At 37.0% G+C, this 17,796-nt stretch overlaps 1 protein-coding gene across 2 annotated transcripts in view; it reads right to left on the reverse strand.

The window, feature by feature from the left end:
- Ankfn1 (ankyrin repeat and fibronectin type III domain containing 1) overlaps positions 1-17,796 on the reverse strand; it is a 336,634-nt gene that overhangs the window by 61,847 nt on the left and 256,991 nt on the right. For both annotated transcript variants that reach the window (XM_048788565.1, XM_048788560.1), the window contains 2 exons: positions 7,549-7,646; positions 4,587-4,677 (listed from right to left, as the gene is read on the reverse strand). In XM_048788565.1, coding sequence (XP_048644522.1) covers positions 4,587-4,677; positions 7,549-7,646 — 189 coding nt within the window. The remainder of the gene's footprint in view (positions 1-4,586; positions 4,678-7,548; positions 7,647-17,796) is intronic.

Raw genomic sequence — 17,796 nt, forward strand, 5'->3', positions numbered from 1 at the left:
CTGTCTGCTCAGTCTTTGAATATACAGTATTAGCTTACATGGCAAATTTAAATTGCAATACCCACTGAGACTTTTCTCCCTCTTCTATTTTCATTCCATTTGGCTATGATGATATCAAGGGTAATAACTCATATGGGACTAATGTCAAGATTGTAATTCTGCTGTCTCCAACTCTAGATTGTTTTTCAGCAGGTCAGTCATTTCATTGTTCATCCCTCCTCTCCTCTATTTCCCTCCCCCCATTTTCCTTTCTGAGCCTGTTAAAAGCAACAACTTAAAGCACTTCTTAGGTGAACTGCTTTTTCTAAAAAGGCTGGTCACTCTTCCCTAGAAAAGACTGTTAATTCTAGAAAAGACTGTGTATCTTAGACTTAAACGCTAGTTAAACAAGTTCCAAATTCCCTCCCCATAGGTTTATTTTGAAATATGGGGTCTTCCTCATTCAGAAAGTTAAGCCTATGTCATGCCAGTCAAAATTCAGTAAAAGCTTCCTGCCATCGTCTCTCCAAGCCAGGAGAGCTATACCATTAGGAAGAACACAGGTTCTGGAGTCAGATACCCCTGAGTGTGAATCCTGGCTCCCCGCATTCCTATATTGTTGTCTGCAAGCAAGTTGCTTACACTGACAGAACTACTACTCCCTAATTTGAAAAATGAGGATGGTATATACTTTGTGGGATTTTTACAGGGATTACATGAGAAGTATATTAGGTTTCTGGCACTATGCCTATTATGTGACAGGAATTCTGTAAATAATAATGTAAAATGGAGGCAATTCATTATGGAAACACCATTTCTTACCCTATCAGATAATTACCCACGAAGAAGGGGACCTCAGAGATTTTGTAACTCATCTTCCTTCCCATTCTCCCCCATGCACAACTCTTCATTCTGTCTTTCAGAAGACTGAAGTGCAGAGACAGCCATTTCAGTCCTATCTTACTGAGCATGTTGGTGGCATGGGGTATAACATAGTCAAGTGATCTTTTGGAAAGTGCTCATGCTCATTTCATTATCCCAGGGACATTTTCTTTTATTTTGGAAAGGAGGGTCAGAGGCTAGGGTGGGGTTTGGGCTGGGGTTTAGCTGTGGTCAGCTTTGTAGACAGGGAATTGTAGACTTTTATAGACTCTTTGTTCCTTGTGGGCAAGATCATTACTTAATCTCTGTCTCATTTTTCTCCTTTAAATTGAGTTTTAAAAGTATTTTTTAGGTTATTTGAGAGTTAAAAGAAACAATGTAAGTAGAGCACTATCCTGGGCACAGTTGTCATTCGAGTGTGGCTGGTGAGGCACTATGATTAAAAAGCTTGATGGTGTTCAGGTACACTGGGAAAGGGAAGGGTGTTTTTTACTGGGAAATTAGGTAAAGTTTAAGGAAATAATTTCTTGTGGCCTTTAGACTAGTGCCTCTCATCTCTGGGCAAAGTGATAATAAACATTGCCCTCATGGATTCCCAAAGGCCATTGTGAGTTTGTTGCCTTAGTTGGATGCATACATCTGAATGCTCACCACAGATGAGCAAGATGGTGCCCTTGAGTAAGACTCCTGGGTGGCTGAATTACTATGTGGCCCTAATCATGCTAATCCTTCTAATGAGTGTTAAAGCTGCCATCAAAGCAAGGGGAGATAAAATGGTTCTGGCTATTCCAGCTTAGCCCTATTACATCAAGGGGCAAACTCGACTAATGATTTTATGATACATTAGAAAATTGCTAATGCTAAATTGCAGCCCAAGTTAGCATTGAACTTGATGCCAAGGTTTTTGGAAAGAATGAGTTTTTCTAATAGATGTTTGGAAGGTTCTGATGACTACATAAAATAGGAGACTTTAGGGATGAGGGAGAAAATTGAAAATATATTAAGAAATCAGGACCCTAACAGGAATAAACTTAGCATGGTAGGAAAAGAGCAGATTGTGCCACATAATACAGTTCACTGTTCTGGTAATGAGACACTTCAATTGCAACACAATGCAGAGCTTACATTCACTGGCCATATCAGGGTTTTCCTGATCGTAACTCAGACAAGCCTGTCTGGGTGCTTTTCTCTTATTATGTACCATACCATATAACATAGGTCTATAAAAACACATTAAGGACTTTTGTAAAAATATAAAAAAGTTTTATAGCTTACTGGAACATATTACCAAATTTCCAATTACTCTGTCATGTTAGAATACATTGTCCTCTAGTAAATATCTGAATACTGATATATGTTACATCACAATGTCATACTCTGTTTATAAATAGAATGGGAGTGTTTTTGTATTGTTCTTTCCAAGTGATATGGCATGTCTACAGCAACTATTACCACATGTTAGGATTTCAGTTCTTTTCCAGTTATCCCTACTAATCACACATACCAGTTTAGAAAGCATTCTATTTAAATTACCAACAAATAAATGACTCCCCTGAGTCCTGAACAACTATTCTTGTCACTCCAGAGTGAGCTCTTCAAATATGCTCTGAGAGAGGGTATCTGCACACATTTGTAGTTTATAGAATTGAACCTGAACTTTATGCATCTGTATATAGATTAGAATCTGCATGGGTATGCATTTGGAGTGAGTTTTCCCCGTTTCACTTTCAGGTCAATGGCAATTAATATATTTTGTGTTTTTATGTACTTTTTGTCCTCCATCTCCAATAATACACACTCCCTGCTTCCCTAGTCACAGATGGTCCCCTTTAGTATCATCATCTTGTAATTTTCAGTTTGTGTTTCTGATAAATCTTCAGCCATAAAGATATTCAAATAAGACTGGAGTAATTAAGTCATCAAATTCAGAGGGACTCAGGGGTCTTGGAGCTCTCTGGCTCTATATGAACTGGTATAGCTATTTGAACCCACCATAGGTGGTGGTCAGGCTGTTTGGTTGGCTCTTAGTCTGCTTGTCTACCTGATGGTTAGTTATTATGGCACAGGAGACACAGAAGGGTCTTGACCAGCTCAGGTTTGAATCCTCACTCAGACACTTACCAAGTGTTGTGACCTTGGGGAAAAGGAACATCATTTCTGAATCCCAATTTGTGTATTTGTGTTTGTGCTAATAGTTCCCTATCTAGTAAAATGGATCAATCCATGTAAAGTACTTAGATTGATGCTCTGCATATTATGAGTCTTATGAAGGTTATCTCTAATTTTGATAGTGATACAGACAATAATGATAATAATGCTTATCTATAGGACAAGGAGGAAGATAAAGGATTGCTGTGAGGCTTAAGAGAGAGATATGAAAGTCTATAATGTATTGCTTGGCTCATGGTTCATCTTGGGTAAAGTATTGTTATAAAACTTGAGAAATTTACATATATATAAAACAATAAACTAAAGGAGCCCATCATAATCCCATAACCTAAATGACCACTGTTAAATTTTGATAATTATCAAGAGTCACAGATACTGTATCTAAGTATAGGTAAATTAATGATCAAATGTTACAGAAAAGATCTCCACATTTTTTATTATAATTTTTACATAAAATTTGTATAGTAGAAATTTCTTTCATGTATTGAATGACTTTTTTGAAATACCATTTTTAGTGGCTATGTTTGGTTCTATAGTATGATGAATACGTATATATCATGTTTTACTTAGCTATTAAATTAATATTGGATTTATTTTCTTCATTACTCATTGTTATCCATATACTGTGGCACTGCCCATCTTTGTATATAATTGTTTATCTATATTTCTGTTTCCTTAGGTTAGATTCCTAGATGTGTGATTATGGGATAAAAGGAAAGGGATTTTCTTAAGGGAAAATTTTCTTATGGGAAATTGTGTTCCATAAAGGATGTAGTAGTTTGAACTCTCACAAGAAGCATACGATACCATTTTTAACTATCACATTAGTGACATATTTTTAAAAAGATGAAAACACAATCCAGGGCTCTGGGCTCATTACAGAGAAAAATCTATCTTATCATCTGTCTGGAGTTGTTTGTTCTGGTTAACTACCTTTTCTGGTTAGGAGAAAGTCACCAAACATACCAGGCATGAATTATTAATCTTCAAGCTAATAGAAGAGGCCTTTGCTGGTTTTCTCAGCCAACACTACAAATGATACAGATTGTGTTTGTTGCAGAGCCTGTTAGCAAGAAAGTATTTCTTCACTCAGAATGTTAGATGAGTAAAATGTTAGATTCTATTCTGTTAAGGAATGGATATGATGTGTCCACTGGGGGCAAAGAAGGGGAGAGGAGAGCTAAAATGGACTGTATGTACTCTGGGCCAGCAGCTCCCACGGTACCGTTTCTCCATTCCCATTACAGCCCTGTGAAAGGATATGATTAGGCCTATTCTATAGATGTTGAATTGCAGTTTTGAGAGTTTGATTTTGAAGGCACACGTGATATGGGATATAAGGTCAGTCTTTCTGGTTCCAAGTTCCCTCTCCTTTCACCTACTGAGCTGCTGTCCCAGGAGTGTTTTTGCAGAGGAATCACTCATTCTGTGTCTGAGATGCTGCCCTGAGAAGGTCTGGTGGGTTGCAAGTAGTGTGAGAGGGGATGGCCAGGGCACCACAGAGAGGGAGCTAGAGTTGGAGCCTGCTGCCAGGCCTGAGAGTAGCCAGCACCTACTAGAAGGAGAGGCACATGCCGGTGTCGTGGTCTGAGCTGGTCCCCATCCTTTCATATTATAAGCCGAGACCTGAACAAAATATTGTTGGCCCTGCAAAGAATTGAAATAGAATAATACATTAGACATTTCAGTCAATCATTTTTTTCCCTAGAAGCAGATCTTTGCATTAGCTTGCTCATCCATTTTGAACTCTTCTGTCCATACTATAGCTTTCTGACTTTTCTTGAGCATTATGTTTATAAATTATAGTAGCCATATTAAAGTGCCTTGTTTCTATGTATTTTTTGGTTTTAAAGACTGAAATGTTATAATTATTTTTCCTAATTCCCACTCCCTTTAATTAATTAATTAATTAATTAATTTGTGTGTTGGGGGTACTAGGGATTGAATCCAGGGTGCTTAATAAGTAAGTCACATCCCCAGCACCGCCTCGACCCCTGTTTTTATTGGTGCTGGGGACTGAACCCAGGGCCTTGTGCGTGTGGGGTAAGCACTTGACCAATTGAGCTATATCTCCAACCCTCCCAGCCCTTTTTATTTTTTTATTTTGAGATAAGGTCTTGCTAAGTTGTTGAGGCTGGCCTTGAACTTGTAATCCTCCTGTGTCAGCCTTCTGAGTCTCTGGGATATTAGGCATGTGCCACCAACCTGGCAAAATGGCAAGCCTCAAAATTTATACACCAATTTTTAAATTTTTACTTTTATTTTTTATTTTATTTGGTGCAAGAGATTGAACCCAGGGGCTCTTAGGCACTGAGCCACATCCTCAGGTCTTTTTAAATTTTTTAAAATTTTGAGACAGCGTCTAAGTTGCTTAGGGCCTTGCTAAGTTGCTAAGGCTGGATTTGAACTTGTTATCCTTGTGCCTCAGACTCCTGAGCCACTGGGATTACAGGCGTGTACCACCACACCCGGCCAAACACTACTCTTTAAAAATTACACAGTCCTATAAGGTTTACCCAAAACAGTGACCTCTACTCTTTCCTCTTTCTTCTTATTTTTCACTCCCCAGAGGCATCAGCCATCACCCCTTTAGTTGATAAAGTTTAGAAATTAACAAGCTGTAATGAATATCTTTTCAGAACAGTCCATTAAAAACTTGCTTCATTCTTTCAGTGGCTTCACTGTGAGAAGATACTGTCATTTATTTAACCATCCCTTATTGGTAGACATTTGAATTGTTTCCATTTTTCCCCACAACAAATAATGCTGCAATAAGCATCCTTAACTTGGCTGTTCAGACATTTTAAAAATTAACTCTGATTTGATTTCCATTTTAAAACTATTATTAAAATAATGGCTTATATTCTTTAATTTTTTTATGGCATTAAGAATTAAGGAGTTGTTTTTTGTTTGCTGATAGTTCATTAGAATTTTTTGTATGTTTTCTTCTTTGCTTTGAGGTTTTCCTTTTTTTCTAATGAATCAAAGAAGCATTTGAGAAGCCAGAGTTTGATGAAATATTGCTTGCAAAAATTGTAAAATGTTGTTTGAAGTTTAAAAAATCATATATCTTTGTGGAGCTTTTTGCTAGGGATTTAATAATATTGGCCTTACCATACTATGAAGTTATTTTTTAACACTGAATATGGATTTCTATGCACCCCAAGGTTATAAGGATTATGTAGAAGTGTAAATCTACTTCTAGGCTTTTATATGATTAGGATAGTGTCTGCATTGCTCTCATTGGATGGCCAAGTGGAAAAACTTAATCCCTGTAGGAATTAGTACAGATATTAGAGAAACTGTCTATGGAGAGTTTTCCATTTTTATCACCATATCACTTTTTCTTTTAAGCAATGGAAATTCCCTAGGGTTCCTTCTGGCCCTCTTCCACCATGTGAGCCATGGGTTTGGAATCAGTCTTCTGCTGATAGCATCTAGGGGGGCCACCCACTCCGGGGTTTGTTTGCTCCAGTAATTCACAGTTCTGGCCCCTGGTATAGACAAGTGATTAAGACTAAAAGTCAGGATTCTTGGTGGTGACCCACCACCAAGAATTCTATTAGAATAAGATGGCTAAAGCTTAAAAAGATGCAACCTAATGCACCTTTTTAGTACTGGGTTTCAGGATTATATTTTTCAAATAATAGTTTTAATTGATTAACCTTTAAGAAAACAACAGAATTGTCCCTCTATGGCCTCCATGCAAAATTCTTAAGATATTATTTGAATGGAACAAAAAATATGGAAGTTTTGATTTTTTTTTACTTTAAAACAATTTTTATTAAAAGAAAGAATTTTTAAAATATTTTATATTGTAGTTATTTGAGGAAATACAGGGTTTGTGTTTGAACTAATTTTCTGTTTTTTTTCTTGGTGTGTGTATTTCACATGCTCTTATGGTTCATAATTTCATAAATAATTTGAGTTTATACTGGTTGTACAAATAAACATGGTTTGTGCCAGTTTTTCATTCACAGTTTAAATTGGTTTAGGTTACTGAGAAACATAGCTCCACCATATATAGTTTCTTTCTTGTGAAAGCAAATTTAGACAGTTTTTTTTTTCTTTCTTTCTTTTTAATCAAGGGAAAAGGATATCTTTCAGGAAATTGTGTGACTCCAATTGATGACTGATCTCAACTAAGGCTGTGGGGGTGAGGCTAGATGGGGCTGTTATTTTTACCATCAGACAGGGAGTCAAAATTGGATCTCTCAGAGCCTTTGATCCCCCGAAGATTAGACTGTGATCCAGAAAGCAGCAGCTTTCAAGGCTTGCATGAGGCCAGTCTTTTTCTGATCTCCTTAGAACATGGCAACTTACAAAGTGGTTCATGCTGTCTGCTCACTCCTTTGTGAAATTCAGATTATGGATACCAGACATATCATGCTTAATGAGTGGCAGTTGTTGCCAGAGGACTGGGTGTTGGCTGTGGCTTCCAGAATAGGCATTTGCTACCAACATCCCAGCACAAATGTCAGTGACAGGGAATGGTAAGCCTACCACAAGGACATTTACCGTCTTAAGTCCTGTGATTGTGCATCTCAGCGTCTGTAGGTTATCCATGATGATTTCTCCAGCCAAGGGAGAAAAGTCTTTAGACATACTCCATTCCACTGTGGGGGATTAGGGGACAGGAAGGAGAGAAAGAGAATGAAGTTTAGTCAAATCAAGAAGCACCATAGAAACTCTAGCATATAATCCTTTTCACAAACTTTGTTCACCTTCTTCTCCTTATATTGGCACAATAACAATCCTCCTTGGGATGCTAGGTGTTTCCAAAATCACCAGTATTTTTTAAAAGAGGAGCCCCAAAGCAATAATTCTATAGTAATTAATATACCTTATGAGTTTTTTGAACCTCAAAAGATATTTTATTGTGGTATGTGTATGTTTTTGTGATTTTCTTAACATGAAATATAATTTATAGTCATATGACCCTGAACAACAGGATATGTTCTGAGAAATGTATCATTACTCAAATTCTTTTTTTTTTTTTTGTACTGGGGATTAAACCCAGGGATGCTTTACTACTAAGCTACTTTCCCAGCTATTTTAATTTTTTATTTTGAGGTATGGTTTCCTAAGTTGCTTAGAGCCTCATTAAGTTGATGAGGAACTCAAGCGATCCTCCTGCCTCAGCCTCCTGTATTTGTGATCTTCTTGCCTCAGATTCTCCAGTTGCTTGGATTATAGGTGTGCATCACTTCTCCTGGAAGGCATTTTTTTTGGTGTATGTAAATATCATACAGTGTACTTTCACAAATTAAGTTGGCCATGATGTCACCAGGTGATATGTATTTGGTCTGTCCTTGACTAAAATATCCTGATGGGGTTCATGACTGAATAGTATTGCCATAAGGCCATTGCTATATAAAACATAATGTGTGTATGTGTGTGTTCATGAATATATATACACACACTTAGGCAGATAATATATAACAGTTCATTGTATATAGAAGATAAATCATTTATTGTATATGAGAATTGAAGGGTACATCAGGACATTACCACTATTTACTTCCCAAGGTTGGCTTCTGCTTCATTTCTCTACTGAAAATGCTCTTTCAAGGGTCCAGTGACATTCGAAATAAAAAAAGCCTTTTTTCATTTCCTCCACCTTCAATACTTTATATGTCTCCCCTTCCTTTTCTCCTCTTCCCTCCTGATATCTTCTTGCAAGCTTTTTTCATGGGCTTCTTTGCAGCCCCTAGGATCAGGGGTTTGCGGATTACCTTTATTCAATGCTTTTCCCTGGTGACATCCCAAGGTAGGTGTTCATTTGTAGTTAAATCATCTGAATTCTAATACCCACTTTTACTGTGAAACCATGTTCTTTCCTAACATCCTCCATTGGTTGGAAAGGCCATGGTCAGGAAGGATAAATTGTGCATCTTGGGTAAAAAATGTTATAAGTAACTGTTTACATGTAATGAGATTTAAAGCAAAGTTCAATGAAGCAGGAGTTTGAGAAGTGAAATCACATGGAAAGCCAGGCTTCAATGTTTCTATGCTTCATGATGACAATGTAGTGGCCTTGAGATTTAAGGTATATTCTTGATTTTAATACCTCAAAATCAAGCCAAGCCACCCCCAACTCCTACTCTTCTCCTGGGTCATTCATTCCTATGATTTGGAGCGGCATCCCCTGCTCCTCCTCCTTCTGCCCCTGCAAATCTAGTTTGCTTTCTTCAGTTTTCTGAATTTCCTCTTCTAAAATTCCTAGTGCTCCAATTGGCAACAACTTTTTGAGACATTCTGCCCCTTTGGCCTCTTGGTTGTTTTTGCAACCTTCTCTCCCCTTTGTCTTTGTTGCACCCTCTCTTTTGCTTCTCCTGCCTTTTCCAGACTTCCTCTTTCTGGCCTTCTTTTTCTCCTTTCCCTTTGATGTGATGTTCCTTGTCACCCCGCCCCCCCATTCCATGTACTTGTCCCTAGTGTTGACCTTATTTTTTTTTTTTGTCTCTATGAGACTTGAAGCTGTGATTCTAGGTCTAGCCTCTCTCTTGAGCTCTAACTTTCTTCTGTAAATCTCCACTTGAGTGTCTCACACTCCATTTAGTGTTCTCTAAGTACTTCTCTTTGCAAAAAGAGGGTTTTCTCAGTGGTAGCTAGTGGCAGTTCCATTTTAATTACCCAACCAGTTGATAACTATGTAGTTTCTACTTCTAAAATATGTGCTATAAGTTCTCCTCTTCCTGTCCCACGATACTAACCCTAGAACAGGACTTTATGATTGCAAGCATTAACTTTGCTTTCTGAAAAAAAATTTTTTTGGGGGGGTTACTGGGATTGACACTTAACCACTGTACTATATCCATAGCCCTTCAACTTTGCTTTCTAATTGATTTTTCAGCTTGTCTCTTAATCTTTACATATAATCAATCATCTGAATGTACCATGAATTATAATTTAAAAATATAGATCTAACACTGGCCTAACATCTTTTCATAGTGTATAGTTGCTTTGTGAATTAAACAAAATCTTAGCAAGGCATGCAAGGACCTTTATATCTGATTTCAGTCTTACATTATTATTCTAATCTGCCATTTGCCAGAAGAAAGTCTTTGTTCTGGAAGTTTCTATCACCAGATTATTTCATGTATTTTTCTGCCCTAGTGTATTTTTACTCATCTTCCAACCTTCATTTGGTGAAGTTCTAGTAATCTTTTAAGACCTAGTAAAATTAACTCTAAATTTGCTCAGTAGTATTTAATTAAATATACCTGATTTGTGTCCTAAAGTCTTTACTTATATAAAAATAAGATTTACTACCCTGTATTATGTTTTATGGGATGTGTCTTTTTCTCTTAACTTGAACAGGAGAAGTATCATTCATTTTTTTCCTCTCCAGTTCTTTAATACATTTGATTGTATGTTTATATGTACACACATATGCCTTCAGAGTAGACAACAGTACTTTCTCTAACATGTATATATTTTTCTTTCTTGTGATTTTTCTTTTCTAGTTTCCTGACTTTGAAGCTTTCAGGTGTGGTAGAAAGTGTAGTTAGAATCAAATGATTATGATTTTATGGTAACTCTCAAATGAGGCCTATATCTCCTGAAAAGTACATATTCTAAAACATTTATTATATATGTTAGATAAATCATACACATGTCTATTTTTCAAAATGTTTTATTCTGATTATGAGCTATTAGCTCTTGAAAAATGCATCTTGGGTAAAAAATGTCATAAGTAACTGTTTACATGTAATGAGATTCAAAGCAAAGTTCAATGAAGCAGGAGTTTGAGAAGCTGAAATCACATGGAAAGCCAGGCTTCATTGTTTCTAGACTTTGAAATCAAAGTGGAGAGGGTTTGTCATCAGAGAATAATGTTGTATCTAATTCTAGCTAAAGAAGAAAAGTGATGATTGAGGGAGTTTATATAAACAAAACAAAAATGAGAAGCAGTTGTGCAAGGACATCTAGAAAGGGCAAAGAATACAGGAAAATTCTAGAAGCAAAAATGTCCTTTGGTTACCATTGAGATGTACATAATTGATTGCTATGGTGGAGCTCCAGACCCAGGGTTTCAAGTCAAGGGTTTCAAGTCCAGACTAAGAATTAAGGATGACTTCCCAAAGGAAGAGCAGTGGGAGGGTTAGTGGGAGCAATGCCAGATTAGATAGCAAGTCATTAATAGGAAGTTGCTCAAAGATACACTGTTTAAACTTTCTGAATAGTACTCAGTTCATTTTTAAATAAAACCTTTTCATGTTTTACTGAAATGTTTTTCAAAGAATGTTTCAGCTGGAAAAAGAGGGCCTGGCTTCTTGGAAAAAAAAAAAACTGAAGCAGTTTTGTAAGGAGGCGTGTTTCTGCTTTGGCGTTAATAAGGGGTTTTAAACAGTTAAGTCTAATTAGATCTTGTAACACATCTAAGTTTTGAAGGAGAAGGGGTTAGAGAAAGAAGATTCAGACTGGAGGAAAGAAATTCTCCTTGCTGGAATGGAGAATGTATTCTGGGACAACAAACAGACTTCCCTCTATGTACTTCCTTAGGGTGATAGACTCCTTTCAGCACAAAGCCACATGGAAACTAAAGGGATAGTTTAAAGAATAAGAAGGGACACACAATAAGTAGGACTTCCTTTGAGAGCAACAGGGAATTTTAAGAAGGCAACTTTGCATGCTCTCTCTGGCAAGTTGTGTGTAGGTAGTTTAAAGACCTCATGTAAAACCCTGAGAAAATCACTTACTTTTACATCCCTGAAGAACTGGAGCCATGTATGTGAACTTTTAAACTATTTAAGACTTACAATTTTAAGATATAGATCACAGAAACTGTTTCTATTCAGGTTTGCAAAATAGAAGTAGGGTTTCTAAGCCTCGGGCCAGCTTTTTGAGGGGCAAAGACTATGCAAAAGCAAGAGCATAAAGAAATAATACTGTGTAAATGTTGAATTGATTTCTCTTCAATTGATTACAAAAAATACAAAATCTAATTTGTGTAGATTCTCTCTAAAGTCTCAAATGCTTCAAAGCCCAGGGTGGTTTTATCTTGTTCATATATTATGAGGCGTGTATCAGAAAAGCAATATTCTTTCCTCTTCCCCAGGCCTCACCCTCACTCTACTTGACCTCAGGCACTTGACTTCAAACCCATTGCTTATTGCTGTTCTCCCTCTTCCTCTACTTTCTTCTTCCAAAGCTTCTATCCTTGCATTTACATGGGCCTGGCTAAAATTTCCTCCCTAACTGTAGTTTCCCTGACTTGCCAATTTTCCCATAGTAATTTTTATGTTTCTTACATTGCACTTGCTTCATTGTAAGAGATCTGTCTCCCCTGTAGTTTATAAGCTCTTTGAGCGCAGGGACCACATCCAAAGCTCCCATCTTAGACCCTACAGCAGGGTAGGAGGCTCTGTATTATCAGATGAATTAAATGCTTGATTCTTGATCTTGGAATGCTCAAAGTTTAAGATAGACAGAAATTTGATATTGGTACATTAAGAATAAGAAAACTGGGTCAGAATAGAGAGAAACACAGTTAAAAAGAGGATGGCAGTTGCTTGAGTTACTCAGTTAGGGGCTGAAATAGGGATTAATTCCTGGAATCCACTTTTCAGCATCCCAGACTCTTTATTTGTCCATACTGCCTCTCAGAAACCAAAAAAAAAAAAAAAAAAAGTGCATTTCCTATTTCCTATCAGCTCTTCGATGGAACCAAAACAGCATTCTTACTGGTCACACTCACCCTGGCGCCTTAGCTAATGAATGGAATTTGGCTAGACTGCCCAGCCCAGCACTACAGTATTATGAAATCTTCTTCTGATCCATCTAAATGTGCAGTTTCTAACCTTTCAGGCCAACCATAGCACAAGAGGAAGAGAGGGAGGGAAGGATGTGCCCAGAAACCCAGACAGAGATCAAATACCGTCATTTCTAGAGATGAGAAGAGGTGTCTCAATACAGCATGAACCCACTCAACACTTGTGGGTTTCAAATTGGGAACTGACGTGAAAACTCTGGAGCTGGGAATTCTGTTTAGCTCTGGCAAAATACGAGGTTGGAGCTGCTTGCATTTTTTATTTTAAATTCCCTTGGTAGTCCTAGGAGCAGGGGCATGCTTTACTTTCAAACAAGAATCTTTATTGTTTGCATAGCACACAGCCATCCAGTTAATTAGAAAAACATTTTTTTTTCCCAAATTAAATTTCCCTACAAAAACAATGATTTAAATGAAGGGCCAAAGGCTTTTTTTTTTCTTTTGACACTAGGAAAGCCTTCTTGCACCTACTACTTCTGGGAGATTAAAAACAAAGTTGGAATTGGAAGGCAATATTTACTTATTGATTATCAGATTTTGCCATCCACAAAAATGAATTGATCCTATCTGTGACTATTATACACTCTCTGGGCTTTGCTTGTCCTGTGAAAGCTGCATAGAGATACCCTTAGGGAGCAGAGATGTCTAAAAGTTCAGGCTTTTTAAAAAAAGTCACAAAAGGCCACAAAAAAGGTTTGCTCCATAGTCTGAACCATTTTGCTTCTTAATTTCCTTCCCAATAATTATTATATAATGGCTCTTACTAAATTTATTCTTTTTCTTGATCCCTTTGGATTTCTAAATGAAAGGTGTTGTTATTTTTATTGTTCTTTCTATACGAATAGTTCTCTATTTCCATGCCTGGCATGAAATTTTTGCTAAATGAATACCAGTCGCCCAGAAGCCCAGCTGCAGCAGCCTAAGTTCTCCAGTGACATTTGTGGAGTTTCACCTCTCAGGTACTTTGGAAACTCAATCAGGAGTATCTGCAAGTAGAATTTCCTTCACTGATTTCTGTGGTTTTGGGTTTTTGTTTGACTTTTCAGTGCTGGGGATCAAACCCACTGGGCCCTTGAGGATGCTAGGCAAGAGCTCTACTACTGTATATCCCAATCCTGATTTCTATAGCTCTGGGATGAGAAAGTTTAAATAAAGTGCACTAGTGGAAATACTGAAAGCATAAATAATCCTCAAACCACAGGTCACATAGAAATCATTTTTTTTCCTTTACCTAAGATTTTTATTTAAAAAAACCCCAAACTTTCCTTAGTGTTATTATTTTTTTATAATATTGAACTAAGAATCAGGAAGATCTCAGACTGATCACAAAGTTCAGAGTACAAAATTCCCATATCATGTCACTTCTAAGACTATGTGTTGTGATAGTGAATTTTTAGAAGCAGCACAAACAGGAGGTGGGGGAAGGCAGAACTTGCCCCAGATCTACCCTTACATGGGATCCATGGATCAGGGTGCTGCAGTTGAGCCACATGTCATTAAAATTTCAGAAATTTTGTCAACTCAGCCATCACAGAAAGTTAAATTATATAAACATGAAGTTAAATAAATTATATAAAAGCAGAAACTTAAAACTCATTGTTCCTGATTTTACTGCAGTTTACTATTATTTATGCCTTTGAGGTGATTGACATCATGGTATCTGCATGGTAGAAACAGCATACACTGTGTACTACCACACTCCCTTCTCAGTCTCTGTGTTCAGGGATATTAAACTGGGGTCTTAAAATTGGCCATGTGGGAATATTTACAACACAGAAACCAGCCAATAGTATAAACCACTTTTGATTTATTATTTCATGAACTATCTATGCTGAGTATCAGCAAATGACAGTTCTATGAGTCAAATCTGGTCCAAAGCTGTTTTTTTATGCCTCAGAAGCTAAGGATTGTTCTGTGTTTTGCATCTTTCAAAGATTATTGTAAAATCAAAACAAAACACAATACACACAAAGAATATGTGACAGATAGCTTATGTGGCCCTTTACAAGAGAAAATTGGTAACCACTGGTCTAGACTTAAGACAGTGATGAAGAAAATATTAATAATACAGATTAAAGTTAAAAATTTCTATAATATTATAACAGATTAAAGTTAAAAATTGTGCAAAAAATTGAGGAAATATTCTTCCAATATTCAAAAACTATAATTTGATTCAACAAAGTGCCTATGTCACCGATAAATGAGTAAAGTTCCAACATAGGTCTTTGTTGTTTCATTTTGTTTTATTTCTTCTAAGTAATAAAAATATCAACCAACATTTACATGGAAATTACACTTGTTCATTCATTGTAGCTGTAAGTTGGCTACAGATTCAATAAATTCAGCAATAAAAGCATATTAGGAGAATCAATAGGTTATAAGTACTCTGTAGCAAAGAGTATATTTTACTGATTTACAGGTAATAATAAAACATTTGTATATTTATAGTGGACTTAGATTCATGTGTGATTATGTGTTTATAAATATATTCCCCCCACCCCAGAGCTGGTTAAGCATTTAGTGTCTCATCACTGGATAAATGCTAGGTGATTGCTCAGGCAAACTCTGGAAGGGGAATATATACTGACCTGTAAGTTATAGTATCTGAAGGGTGTAGATTCTCAGGCATAATTTAAGTAACATTTTACATGCAAGAGTCAAGAACAAGGTACTTAAATTCTTTTAAGAGTCAGGAGTGACACAGTGACTGTTATCTAGGGTGGAAGGCTGGTTACCAATCAGTCCACTGCTCAGGCCTCTACTCAGCAGGAAGGGGCCCAGGCTCCCTTTACCAATTCTTCCTGCCTAAGACAGGGCCAGTCCAGAAACTGGTTTAGGAAGCAGCCTGCAAGCATCTGTGAACCTGACTGAGCAATCAGGAGGGCAGAGGTGGGGACTGAGAGATGAACCTGAAGGTTGACTGCATGCATGGCAGGGCATGCCAGATAGCTCTCCTGATGGCATGGAAGAACCTAAACAGGACTATCTGGGCTTCCCTGTAATTATTTTATTATGTGTAGCAATAATTTATTATTATACATTGTTATAATATTTTATTTCATGATTATCTGGGCTTCGTGAATAGGCAGTTTGAGGACACTGTGATCTGAAAATAGGCACATAGTTCACTAATTAAGATAGACTCCTCCATGTTTTCTTTTTCCTTGGTACACTGCCATGACCTTGAATTGTAAGATGTCTGGCTAGATTGTCACTTGTTTAGTTTTTTTTTTTTTTTGAGAAACTCTTGGGATAATTTTTGCTCATGAAAGAAGGATAAGCTTTTTAATGACTATAATGGATACAGCTGAGCAATAAGAGGGACTCAAAACCTAGTGACAATTACAGAGCTGCAGGCTAGGATGCTGCCCTACCCCTCCTCCCCAGAGAAGAAGCAGCAGTGTCGGGGGCAAGAGCTCTTGTCCTGGAATAGATTTCTGGGATTACTGTATTTTTTTTTTCTACAATAGGGTGATACTCTTGCTGTCCAAGGGAGAGAGCTCTGGCAAGCTAGTTTACACTTCCAAAGGATACAAAGCAAGGGGAGCATGTGAGTAGTAGTTTGATTTATACACACAAGGTCCAAGACATATGCCCAGTTTACAGCTTCCAAAATCTGTTGGGCACTCATGGAATAAAGTCAACCAGCCACAGGGGCAAAAGCAAAAACATCCCAGGCAGCCTTCTAAAGGAAGGCACTCTATCTGGCTTTTCTTTTATTTCCCTATTACACCCATTTAAAAGATCCTAATCAAACTCAGTGGATCCATGCAATAATGTCTTGGACATCTGCTCCAGTTTCTTCCGTAGAAGTATGGAACCCAGGGCTCAGGTAGACTGGGTTTGACTTGTGTGTAGACTTTGGTAGATGGGAGACAATCTTCCTCATTCCTTTTTGTTCCCTGTGAGGTACAAGGTAAAGACTCTGTTGGGCATTTAACTTAATCTTCCTTTCACAGGATTTTCTATGTTTAACCTGTGCCCAGGGATGGAAAACCAATACTTTGTGAAAATCTACCAGTATCTTTTACAGATAATTTCACCATTTGTTTCTCACAATAAATAATTTCATCATCTATTCTTATAATTCCTACAAGACAGGTTAAGTCATTCATTCAGTATTTCTACCCATTAACCCAAGTGCCAAAACTGGGAATTGAAGGTGAGGTGTGCTTGAATCCGACTCCACTATCACTTCTTACTAAGACTGGGATGAAGGCTAGGATGCTTCTTCATCCTTGAGCTTCAATTTCATCACACTTAATTGTTTTCTTTCTCTGGTTTTTAGATCCTCAGACATGTTGGGCACTTTCCTCTCTTGGGAAATTCATGTGTGTTGTTCATCTTACTGGAAATTCTCTTTCTCCTCCCTACTCACTTTCATTAATTATTTCTACTTTTCCCCTCAGCCGTCAATGTAAATGTCATTTCCACACAGATGTCTTCTTCTGACCTCCAAAACATTAGGTCCCGTTATCTCTCTTAAAGCACCAAAGATTGCGCCTTTGTATTAGAATTAGAGATAATTCTAATTCTATCTAGATATAATAGAATTAGAGATAACTGCACAAGTCTCTAATTTCCAAAGTACAGAAATTAGAAACTTGTGCAATTATCTCTAATTCTATAGGACAGTGACTTTGTAAGGACAATGAACACATCTATCCCCAGCAATTAGCACATGCCACAGCTTATAATAGGCCAATAAATACTTATCAAGCTTATTTTTTATCATTGCCATGAAATTTTATTTTATTTAAAATTTTTTATTGTATATATTTAAGGTATACACATGACATTTTAATATACCAGGAAAATGATTACTACAGTCAAGCCAATTGACACATCCATCATCTCAAATAGCTATCCTTCTTGTGTGTGTAAAGAACACCTAAAATCTACTATCTTACTAAATTACCAGTATATTATACCATAATGTTAATTACAGTCCTCATGCTATACATTTGACCTCTGGTCTTATTCACCCCACA

This window comes from Marmota marmota, unplaced genomic scaffold (assembly GCF_001458135.2).
Source record: "Marmota marmota marmota unplaced genomic scaffold, marMar, whole genome shotgun sequence".
Lineage (NCBI taxonomy): Eukaryota > Metazoa > Chordata > Mammalia > Rodentia > Sciuridae > Marmota > Marmota marmota.